This window comes from Poecilia latipinna, unplaced genomic scaffold, assembly GCF_001443285.1.
Source record: "Poecilia latipinna isolate Pla-1442-1.1 unplaced genomic scaffold, P_latipinna-1.0 Scaffold5342, whole genome shotgun sequence".
Classification (NCBI taxonomy): Eukaryota; Metazoa; Chordata; class Actinopteri; order Cyprinodontiformes; family Poeciliidae; genus Poecilia; species Poecilia latipinna.
Genome location: NW_015117958.1, coordinates 1 through 11,974, shown reverse-complemented (window position 1 = coordinate 11,974; position 11,974 = coordinate 1). Strand labels below are relative to the sequence as shown.

Sequence of the window (11,974 nt, the reverse complement as noted above, 5' to 3'; positions counted from 1 at the left end):
ACTCTGCTTGTACCAAAAAAGGAAGCTGACGGTAGCATCTCTGCAGGAGCAGTTTAAAGATACGGCGCCTCCAGGTTCAGCTCTTTTCACACCACTGTCCTGAATGACGCACGATGGATTTTCAACAGCAAACACCTGACCTGAAAATAAAAAGACAACATTCAAAAAGTTTTGAAATCCTGTTGGTTTTACTCACAATTCTGCAAAGGTAGTTTTCAAAAAATGTTATCAATACTCACAGATTTTACAGAAGAGCAGGAGAGACATTAACGATTTCATTTTCAGAGCTGTTCTGTCTGCTCTGAACTAATTCTCTCATGGGGCAAAGACCAGCTGTGAATGGCCGAGTTAGACGGTTTGGTTTGAAATCACTTATGATTTGTTGTGACTCATTGAGATCTGCCTGATCACGTGGCTCAAAGTTAAAGCTGAGACCCCCTTTTTGATGACGTTGTTTACACCGCAGGTCACAAAGTGGGACATTTAGACCATAAAGCAACTTCTGTTTGTCAACATAAAAGCAGATGCTGGTGCATATTAGCATCTGTGGATGTGATACTCAGGTGTCAGAACAGATTCCTTAAGAACTTTTGTGGGAACAATGTTAAAACCTTACAACGTAACTCTGTACAAAACTTCTAAAATGAGGGTGATTGGAGGAAAATTGATTGTTTTTTTTTTCTCATTTAGAAGGACAACTAACATCTAGAAACATACATTTCAAAACACAGAACATCCATATTTTGTTGGACCTTTGGATGATTGATTGATAGACTTGAACCAAATGATTTGCTTGTTCTAACTGCCTGTGCAGAGCTGAACGACTGAATGTTGATAAGGTGATTGAACTGTTCAAATTCAAGGGTATTTGAATGTTGGTGGGTTGTTGCCCTTGGAGACGGGAGTTAGCCATCTAGATTGAGAACCCAATGAAGAGCTGAGTAAGTAACTCAATACAGCAAACTGTGGCTTATTGAGGCCATGAATTTGGCTCGTATGTAACGGCTGCCAGCAGTAAAGAAAAAATCAAGATTACACAACAACCCACAAAATCTTCAATACATTTCGTGGTTCACCTCATAAATCCTGATTTATTAAAATGATTCAAATCCTTAATCCAGGTGATTCAGCTAAACTGAAGACAACAAGCGTTGCTGATGAGAGCTTTCCAAGTCCAGTAAAAGAGCGGTCCGTATGGACCCAGGTGGAGATTTTCTCTTTCATCAATCAAGCACATAGGTTTCATAATAAGTATGCCGTTGTTCAGGACGAAAATATATCTCACAACCAATCTAATCTTTATTTGTTGTTTGTTTTGAGGAAAGGCTAATCAGTATTATTAGTAAGGCCATAAAACAACGCATATCTCAATTCATTTGACAAAATTGTTGAAAAGGAGTAAATCATTCACACTTGAGTTCAAACTGAAAGAGCTGAAAAAGAGATCCTTGGTTAATGCAGTGGATAAAGCTGCCTTAATGTCACCTATTGAAGAGTATAGCATTTAAAGCAAAAAGCTTTGTTTATGAAGAGGGAAAACAACTATCTCTATTTCTGTTCAGACAGTCCATTAGAGTGCTGTTAGCATGTTGAAGCAGCTTTCCGAAACCCAGTAAACCACAAGTTGGAGGTACATATTAGCATGTGTGGATATTTTGAAAATGGAATTATTGTGAAAAGCAGAGGGAAATGCACAAGTTTTTTAGTCTTCTTGTACTGTTTATATTTAAAGGGAGCTAATTTATATTCACAAAAAGATTGTTGAAAAAAACTATGTTAAAAAAAGACACTAGCAAAAATAGTTGTAATAAATCTGGTTTTGTTCTCTATGAACCGTTGAAATTCATAAATACATTTTGTGGTTTAATAATGGAAAATATGAAATTCTGGCAGAAAATTTTAAGTTGGAAAATTTGAAGCACACTAGAGCCGAGTCACTCAGTAATTCAGCTTTAACCATTTCAAATGTTAGCCTGCTATGTCAAATTTATGTTTGCTTAGAGAGGGTCGCTATTTATTGCATAAAATAATAATCACGTTTTCAAGTTTAAGTAAAAATTTCTTCTGAGTGCTTGAATAAATTTTACTGTTAAAAATTAGAGTAGTTTAGCAGAAAGCTGTTTTTGTTCTTTGGACGGTGGGTTGTTTTTGGAATTATAAGCAAATTTATTAAACAAAATTTGCTCTTAAATTATACTAACATGAACTAGAGGTCAGGTTTGGACCACTGAACATGAAGTCGGGAGAACCCAAAACAAAAGTAATGAAAAAAAATCTCTCAAGTAAAATATGCATTATTACTGACTTGGAACAAAACACTTTAATATGTGAAGCAAAAATATTTCAGAGCCTTTCTGTACTTCTTCATTTATCACACATAACAGTTGTTTTCCTGTTTTCTAAATGGGTCAGCGGCGCAGAGGGATACCACCTCATGGTAACATGACTGCTGTTTGTTCCACTGCGCTTGTGGCTTTACTAAAGTACATTTAGGTCAGTTCTGTCCAGATATGTAGTCTGTGGGTTTCTGTAATGCTAAACAATGGAAACAAATGGCCCCGCTTGTGCACATCGGTAGCACTGCTCTACTGTCACAAAATGACTAACACAAAAGGTAGCGGCACGTTTAGCTCAAATAAAAGGAAATGGACAGGAAAGAAAGTAAAATTAGTGGCTCACAGACCCTCCTACTTCTATATATAGTCTGTTTGAGCTGCAGTGGTGATGCAAAGTCATCGTTTTAGTTTATTCGGTCACTAGAGACATGACTACTGCATTGGTTTCTAATACAAAACAAAAGTATGGGTCGTGAGAAGAACCGATGGCCCAGATGTGTTATTGAAGGCAGGAACAAGCTACAACCACATCCTGTCAGGACGGAGGAGCGGTGGGGCCGACTGAACCTCTGGGGCTGAGGTCGCTGCTAGCAGGCAGGACCACAGCGAGAACTGCTCCTTTTCTGTTTGGTTGTTTGTTACTAATGTATTTTTAAGTCCGTTAAGCTTTCTATGTTAGTCACCAACCGGAGATTAACACCATTTTATCACCAAGAGACCAATTAGCTCAAATTTGATCACTGTGTGCAAACAAAACAACATTGTCCTCACTGATTACCAGCTTTACTGTAAAATGCTTTTGTTTTAATGCTGTCACTTCATTTAAAGAGCAACAGTCCTCATGAAAACCGAGCAGAGAAACTGTGATATGTTGTGGCTAAACTTCAAAAACTTCAACAGACAACTTTCTATGTCAGCTAACCGCAGCACATGCTAACACTTCTCTCTTTAGGTTCACCTTCTATATTTTGAACAGAGACGATCACCTGATGAGCTCCAGTTGTATTCTTAAAATCTTCAGCTTCACCTCTGTTCAGATTTTTTTTTTAATATGCTAATTTTGTCCTCTAGCATCACAACCACACCTAAGATTTCAGGGATGCTCTGACACTGAGGGTTAACTACCAAAGCAGTTCAGGAATGACTTTACTGCTCTCTGCTGGCTGACTTCCTAACTGCACATCTGAATATCTCAATCAAATATTCACAATGTCACATTAGCTACATGACTTAAATACTTTTATCTGTAAAGTCACTATAGCAACCTTCACTTCATCACAAGCTCGTTTTGAAGTCGGTGGAGTTCATGATGTTGAGATTATCACAAGAAAACCCTCCTCAAAAATAACCAAGAAAATGTCAATTTCTTTTACAGACATGAATAAAAATGTCATTTCTCTTGAAATTATTCTTTCTTAAGCATAAGGAAGAATAAAGATAAAGATCACATAAAAACTGGCTGTTGATTGTGATTAGTTAATTTTCAGCTTGACTTTGTCTGATTGTTTTGCAATCAGTGAACACATCCCATTAAAGTGCTATCAAGTCTTACTAATAATAGTGTGGAATCTGCTAATGAGGAAAGAAAAAAACAGATATTTAAAAAAGAAAGACAGACAAACCAAGGCGATTTAATAGAGAATATTAAATACATACAACAGACGAGTGAAAAGTTGTTCGGTTTTAACATTTTGAATTGTCTTTTAGAGTATTAACGTTAATATTTACCTCATGTTTTGCACGCAACAGCAGCAAAACATGAATGTCCCTGCTTGGTGGAGCTTACGATCCTGTTAAAGCTGAAATATGCTGAACTTTGACCTCGGTGCTCTGTGGTCTGCTGAGTAAAAGGCAAGTGACAGCATGTCTGTGGTTCCTTCTGACTGAGCAGAAGGTAAATGTGACATCACAGCTCATAGTAACTGATATTTTGCACACAAAAAACAAATCTACTGTAAAAAAAAAACTTCTGTGTTCATTCAACTTTATTTGGTCAGGAACAAAACATCATCAACGACATATATATACAAGTTGTACATAGGCCCTGTAGGCACCAGATAACTCATGGTTCCTGCTTTGACTTTTTTTAAAGCAGTGTAAACAAGACTTTTTAGATATTAGTAAAGATGCTATAGATTGGCATATAAGGCGAGAGCAAAAGGTCACACTTACATGCAGAACAGAGAACAGATGAATAAGTTGCAGCATCATTTTCGGTTTTGCCAAACAGCTCATGTCTGCAACTTGTGACTCTGGAGCTGCAAATTGCTCTCTGGATGTTCCACAGTGGCTCAAAACTCCTTCTGAAGATGGAAAAGGAACCAGCCAATGTATTTAAATATGCATGTAAAAAAAATGCAGGTTTTACCTGTTTTTCTGTTTGTTTTGGGGGGTTTTCTAGGGAAAATTGCATTGAATTTCCACAACAAAAAGACACTAATAGTACCAGTACTACATTTAAAAAAATAATAATGTTATACATAATGTTTAGATCCAGTAAAATATACTATATCCATCTTCCTTTATTTAAAAAAGAAAAAAGCTTTATGGTTTAAAACCAAAAATGAAAGTTGTGATTCTATAAAAATGACAAGAAAAATTTACTTTTGATAATTTCCATAAAAATTACAAGTTGTGTTTTTCCAAAAGGTTACATAACATTGGCAGTTTTAGTCAAGTTTCAACTAGCTTGACTAAAGCTAAAAAAAATGTAAAACCTGCAGCCCTCTGCCCGACTGCGTTCAGTACTGACTCCATAAAAAGCTCAATCCATGCTTCAGAGATACCTGAGTTAGCATCAACAGGTCAAAATTTTACAAAAACCAGAGCTTAGAAAACCAACCACATTATGATTGACGCATCTCCAGTTCAAATGTATCAGAATCTGCATGTTTTCCTCATTTGCCTCTGCACAGATCTCAGAAAGCAAAGAGCAGCAGTGCCTGTGCGGTTTAAAACATTCAGTCACTTCTGGTTGGACTGTCTGACTCTGGAGTAAACCGGTTCCTCCTCTCGGTTCTTCTGTCTGTTCTTTGCGTCCGACTTCAGTTTGAAATCCAGGGCTGCATACTGAACCACCGTTAAGTCTTCGTCCTGCAACACAAAGCAGATCTAAATAGTGGAGTCTGTCTACAAACACAATCTTAACTCATTTTTTAAATAGCTAACCTGAGTGTCAGCAGCATTTCCTGGCTCTTGATGTGATCCTTGATGAGAAAAACAAAATCATCAAAATACTGCAAAAAAAACATAAATCATCTACTAAATATCAACTGGTTGTACCTTCTGAATGATTGATTTTTCTTCTGAAATTTCGACAAACAATAAACATCAGGATGATGTTAAAGATCAGAGACGCAGCCAGGGACGCAGCACCTCCATGCATCAACGCAGGGTCAACCTGTTTCTCTGAGAAAAAATATAGAACACTTTTGCAGATTTGTGGGGGAAAAAAAGCAATAACCTTAACTCTTACCTCCCACATTCAGTCTTGTTCCTGGTCCGAATAGAATCCGTCCGCATGAAGCCACAGCGCAGTGGTACGTCCCGGCATCAGACACGGTCACGTTCCTCTTTGGTAAGCTGTACACGCAGCTGTGGACAGCAGGACCGTCCTCTGGGCTCCGCGCACACGGACCACCACTCTGTGTCGTTGTGTACAGCGTTCCCAGATCGGATCCCTCCGAGTTCTTCCTGAACCAGTAAACGCTGTGGTCTCCGTTAACAGTTCCGGTCAGCATGGTGCAGTTCAGAGTCACAGAGCCTCCTGGTTGGGCAGAGACGGAGTCTGGCTGGTGGAGGAACGTCTTGCAGCTGGAATCTAAGACAAGATGTTCTAAGGATGTCAATAAAAACGGTAAAAATAAGTGCAGAAAGCTTCTAGAAAGCATCGAGTTTCTCTTACTTTTTAGCAATAAAAATGTTCCGTTGTCAAACTCGGTGATGGAGATGCTGGTGTACCCACAGTAGTACAGAGCAGAATCAGAGTCTCGGATATCGGAGATCTTCAGATCATAGAGCCCTTCCTTGGTGTAAACTGAAAGTCGCTTATTGTCCTTAAATTGCCTGTGTAAGGTGTTGGAGCTGGGAAGATGTTTGTAAAAAGTGGATATGATCTGCGGCGGTTCTCCTGGCATCTGCTTGTACCAGTTCAGATGGGAGGCACTGGAGGTGTAGAAGCAATGCAGAGTAACATTGTCTCCAAAGTCGGCGTAGAGAACGTCCCCGTCTGAAGAACATGTGAAGTTTGGCTAGTCAAAGTCCGCAGAATGGTTTACGGATACCTTAAAGCGTTACCGTATCGAGAAGCTACCATCATGATGCAGGAGTGTGTAAATGGAGTGACTTACATGCTTTACAGAGAGGAACCAGGAGTACATAAAACCTCAGCATCCTTCACTCTTCACTGCTCAGACTCTTCCAGTGTAATAGCGACTTCAGTAAACGGGTCGAGGACGAGACTTTATATGTTCAGCGGAAATGACCTCTACTTGCACTGACAATGGAAACAGTGTGGGCACAAAAGGAAGTGAGAAGCTCTGATTTCACTATTTATCAACTTTATTGTTATTATTTCTTTCATTTAAAGCTGGGGTATGCAACTTTTATTGCAAGATGTTTTTTTTACACCCTTGTTAAAGCCGTCACCAAGTTGTGACAGTATAATAGGGGCAGATAATCTGTGAAAAAAGTCAATCTCCTCCCTGAGCTGCCATTACCGTTTGAAGAAATACAGCGCTCCGGGTCAAAAACAACCATTCAGAACTGGAGGAGGGTCTTAGTGCTGTCAGTCAATATTGTGTATGCACTTCTCAACGTGCTAATGCCAGAGAAACAACTTATTGTTACAAGACAACTTTATCCGCCGTCATCGGTGGCTATGCTAACCAGCCGTAACATTTACAACAAGCTCCAGTGACAGGAAGAAGCTATAGCAGACAGCATGTAAGGGAGGAAGTGAGCAGTGTGTACACAAGATGATTGACAGCGCTAAGACTCTCCTCTTGGCTTTAATTGGTTGTTTCCAGTAAGTACTGGGAGCACTGGAAGAAGGCAGAGGGCCTGTTTTGGCTTGACTTTCATCAATAGTAAAAATAACACATCCTTCTGTTTTTGCTGTTTTTCACACTTTTTGACTCAGATCATTCAACAAAATTTAAGTATTTGACAAACATCACTTGAGTAAATAAAAAAAAATGTAGCCTTAAATGATTTCACTTATTAAGGGAAGAAGCTATCCAAACCGAACAGGTGAAAAAGTATTTGGTCCCAAATCTAATTTACCCAACGTTGACGGTCAAAGTGGAACAAAGTGTAAAATCTCTGGTTCACTCTTCACTGCAGAATTACTTCAACCACATTTAATTATGTATTTAAGGTCTCTTCACACTCTGAATCAGATTGAATCTGGATTTTGAATAAGTTACACCAAAACCTGTGGTTTACAGCTGCAGGACATAAAAATCACCTGTAAAGAAAGTGGCCTGAAGGAAAGGCTTCCCAAAAGGAAATGGAGAAACTTAAGAACAGCAGGTTATGAAATATCCCCCAAACTGAAACCTTAAGTTTCCATCACTCATGGTTCACCCCCACACAGAGAGGAACACACTGCCAACGGAGAACAACAACTTGGACAGAGCTGGACCAGACTTTGACTGGCTAGCGTGAGACTTGACAATGGAGAAGGGGCTTTAGAAAGCACATAATGCAAACTGAGTTTTCAATTTATACGTGTTGTACAAATTCACAACAAGGTTACCTCAGATTACGAGAGTTTTGATCCTGAAACATGAATTAGGCCAGAACTGTTGGACAAACAAGGTTTGGACTGTGTGAAGAAGCCAGAGACCTGAGTGTTAGGATTGAGGAGTTTCTGGATATTTAGGCAGCAAATCTGGAAACATGTAAGAAAATAGTAGCCTTCCTTTAGCTAGCCTTTTATAGCCTCTAAAACATTTTCATTTAGAGGTTATCTCATCATTAATTGAAACTGATATTGTGCTAAAGAAAATTTATCACAAAATGTATTATATACAAAATACAAGCTCAATAAAGTAACTGAATTATTTAAAATGTCCTTTTTCAGTAGCAGCAACAGTTTGTTGTCTTGGTGAAGATTGTTGGGAATAATTAGACCTCGACACATTTCTTATATTTCACCAGATCAACAAACTTTACATGCTAATAATCCTTAAGCATAGCAAGTATTTATTTTTAGCTTATGTGGTTCATCCTGTTTTATTTTTAGTCTTGATGTCTGTTCTTTTTAAAACCAGTGATATTGATTCAGGTTACAAAAAAAAAAAAAGATAATAATCCACTCGGTAGAAATACATGTGATCTGCTTTAATGTGCTTCACTGACCAGAGTCACAGACATTCAGTTGGTGGCAGAAATTTTTGAAATAGTCACAACACATTTGATACTGTTAAACTTTAATGTAGAAGAAAAGCAGATAAAAGCTCATGGCATCTTAAAAAATGATAACAAAGCTACAGAAATTATTCATAAACATAAAAGTCAACTATTGCTATTTTGCAATGTTTATGTAACCAACAGACACATTCAAGCTTAATGTTGATTAAAAAAAATAACAAAAGCAAAAATTGATAGACTCAAAATTCATAGAATTATAAGCACATTTACTGAAATGATAAAAAAAAAATGTTTTATAACAATTTTCATTCGACCAAGACTGTTATCATGTTGAGTTCAGAAAACCAGTGAAGCTCATTGGCGACTGGATGTATCTGAGCATAAAAGCATGTTATAATGTTGTTACTTCTCAGTGCAAAGCTGTTAAAGGGTTAATAGGGGAGCAACGTTGTGAAGGCAGAGTTTTGGAAAGAACAGCAGTTTTTAAAGAGACAGAGGCCCATTTTCAATGCTATAAAATGGCACTTTGTGCCTGGAAAACACTGGAGAACTCTGAAAGGAAAAAGCAACACATGGGGAAAAACACCAACAATACGAATCTAAGAAAACAAAATCCAAAAAGGAACAGGATACAAGAATAAACACAAAGACATTAACTCATCTGATAAGTCCTTTTGGATCTAACTGAACAACAGTGAATTAATAAAAACAAGTTATATTAAACACGCGTGTTGAAATGCACTTGGCTGTAATATATATATTTTTTTCCATTCTACTACTAAACCCTGAAGTACACACATTCACTCCAGATAGGATCCTTTCTCCTTCGTGGTCTGTTGTGCAGCACAAGAAAAGCAGCGTAATATGCTTTTTGTGCATTGTAAGCATCCTAGAAGCAAAAGGTTTGTTAGAATTTTACACACCGAAAAAAATACAGAAACTATTATGTTATGTGTACGTCCTTACATAGAAAAGGACTGATGAAAAACAATCGCTCACCTTCACATCTGGCTTATGGGATGGCCCTTTTACAGACTCTGCAAGTAAAAGCAGAAGTTTAGATATTTTTGTATTTTTTGTTTATTTATTTTTTACATTTTATACAGAAAAGGATTAGTGCCACTGAAAAAACAAATCTGACTTTAGTCTTCAGAGAAAAAAGTCAGAATTTTAGAAAAAAAAAGTCAGAATTCTTTTTTTTTCTTTTTTTGTGGCCCTAATCCTAAACAAATATGTTTAAATATGTTTTATTAACAAAGATAAGGTGACACAGTACAAAAAGCAGTTTGTAAATTACCTCTAGAAGCCATGACAGACAGCCATGTCAACAATCAAGAGTTTCTTATAACTGGCAATAAGTCATTTACTTATTTCACTGCGAGGGAATTTCTACCCACTCCTTTCTTAAGAAATATGTGAATTTGCATATTTTTGGAGGGTTTTCAAGCAAGAGCATCAAATTAAATTGAGAGATATCATAATTTGGAGAATACACTCTGGATTTGCTCTTGCTATCTTTGTTCAATGTTGAAACAAGTTTCATAATCTCAAGCAAATAAACGTGGGGGAAGAAAGCAAAACCAGAGGAAATATATCATGAGTCAAATGTTGCTTTTTGCTGCATTGCAAGTATGTGAATTTAAAGTTGTAAAAGTGTTTAAAAAAAGGTGTTACTTGAACGTTTGAAGCTCTTTTTCTTATGTATCACACACAGTAAGACAGCCAGTAAAGCACTCAGGAGGGAGGTGAAAGAAAAGGCTCCGGCCCATAAATAAGTCTCTAAGTTGTTGGTATCTGCAGAAACACAGCAACATAAACTTTCTGTTTCAGTTAAATTAGGTAATTTGTGGTGTTTTTGTTTTGTTTTGCAGCTGCTCACCTTTTAAGTCCAACTTTGTTCCTTTTCCGAACAGAATGTGTCCACACGAGGCAACCGCACAGTAGTAGGTGCCAGCATGAGAGGCGTCCAGTTTGCTAATTGGCAGCTTGTACACACAGCTGTGTGTCCCTGCGCTGGTTTTGTTGTTGCACCGCTTGTTCTCACCCCCTTGGCTGTGAATGAGTCCTGGTTCAGACACTTCAGAGTTTTTAAACCAGTAAACGCTGTGCTCTCTGCTGCAGGTCCCAGTTTGTACCGTACAGTTCAGGGTCACAGAGCCTCCGGGCTGGATGGTCTCCAATGCTGACTGATAAACTGAAGTTTTCAGCTTGGAACCTGTTTGTTCTACATACACCATTGTGCCTTCAGCAAAATCCAGCCTGTATAGGTAGCTGCTTGCACAGAAGTAAAGTGCAGAGTCTGAAATCCTCAGATCTCTTATCTTCAAGTGATTTTTGCCTTTAGTGGTCTCCAGCTCAAAGCGTGGACTGTCTCTGAATTCATCATGGAAAGTGGCGTTCTTGTCGTACTTGTAATAGGTGGAGACCAGCCTTGGCTTCTGCCCCAGATTTTGCCTGTACCAGTAGAACCGTGCGTCCACGACGTTTTCGTAGAAGCATTGCAGAGTCAAGTTGTCTCCCACTTTAGCAAACACGAAATGTTTGTCTTGGCGAACAGATAAGCTGTATTGTGTCTTTGTCCCAGCTGTGGTAAAAAAATAAAACCCCGACATGATAAACATACGACAACTTGGTACAACGCACCGAAATGTGGAACTTGTACATAGACTCACCCATTGTCCCCAAGAACAAGAACATCATATAGACAACAAAGCATTTGCTTATCATGGTGTTTAGTTTGCCGCTCTGATTGAGAAGAACCTCGACCCATTTTTCAGTTTTCATAGATAAGGATGTACAGTATTTGATTGGCCAAACAGACGTGACGCAACATCTGGCATTTCAGAAACTTGGTCACATGTCCACAGCCCTGTGAAACCACTAGTTAGATTGTGCATATAGGCTACAGTGAACAGCAAACGATTCATGTAGGTTTTCATATTATTTATTCCATTTACAACAAACTTTCATAGATTTTATTGGGATTTAGTATTGCAAACACAAGGTGCATCACACTTCTGAAATGGAGAGAAAATAACATGATTTTTCCAGACTTCAACAAATACAAATTTGAAAAGATTACTGTGTCTTTGTAATAACTACCTCTCACTCCTCTAAATGAAAACATTGCCATATCAAATATGTAGCCTGCTTTACCCTAATATCTGACATTAGTACATTGTCAAACCCTTCAAACACCTTCTGGACTATTTCTGATAATATGTAAAGATATATGGGTAAAGGTAAAGTTTAAAACAACCCAA

General features: G+C 38.0%; 2 protein-coding genes across 2 annotated transcripts; both read right to left on the bottom strand.

The window, feature by feature from the left end:
• Positions 1-4,382: 4,382 nt before the first annotated feature.
• On the bottom strand, positions 4,383-6,787 carry LOC106943474 (uncharacterized). Its single transcript, XM_015026785.1, has 6 exons — positions 6,686-6,787; positions 6,241-6,564; positions 5,812-6,156; positions 5,619-5,744; positions 5,505-5,542; positions 4,383-5,429 (listed from the first exon to the last, which is right to left on the bottom strand). Exons 1-6 carry the CDS (start codon positions 6,726-6,728, stop codon positions 5,301-5,303), a joined length of 1,005 nt encoding a protein of 334 aa, XP_014882271.1. The 5' UTR covers positions 6,729-6,787; the 3' UTR covers positions 4,383-5,300.
• A 1,901-nt stretch (positions 6,788-8,688) lies between these two features.
• On the bottom strand, positions 8,689-11,425 carry LOC106943473 (uncharacterized). Its single transcript, XM_015026784.1, has 4 exons — positions 10,591-11,425; positions 10,386-10,505; positions 9,711-9,748; positions 8,689-9,600 (listed from the first exon to the last, which is right to left on the bottom strand). Exons 1-4 carry the CDS (start codon positions 11,330-11,332, stop codon positions 9,490-9,492), a joined length of 1,011 nt encoding a protein of 336 aa, XP_014882270.1. The 5' UTR covers positions 11,333-11,425; the 3' UTR covers positions 8,689-9,489.
• Between the last annotated feature and the right edge of the window lie 549 nt (positions 11,426-11,974).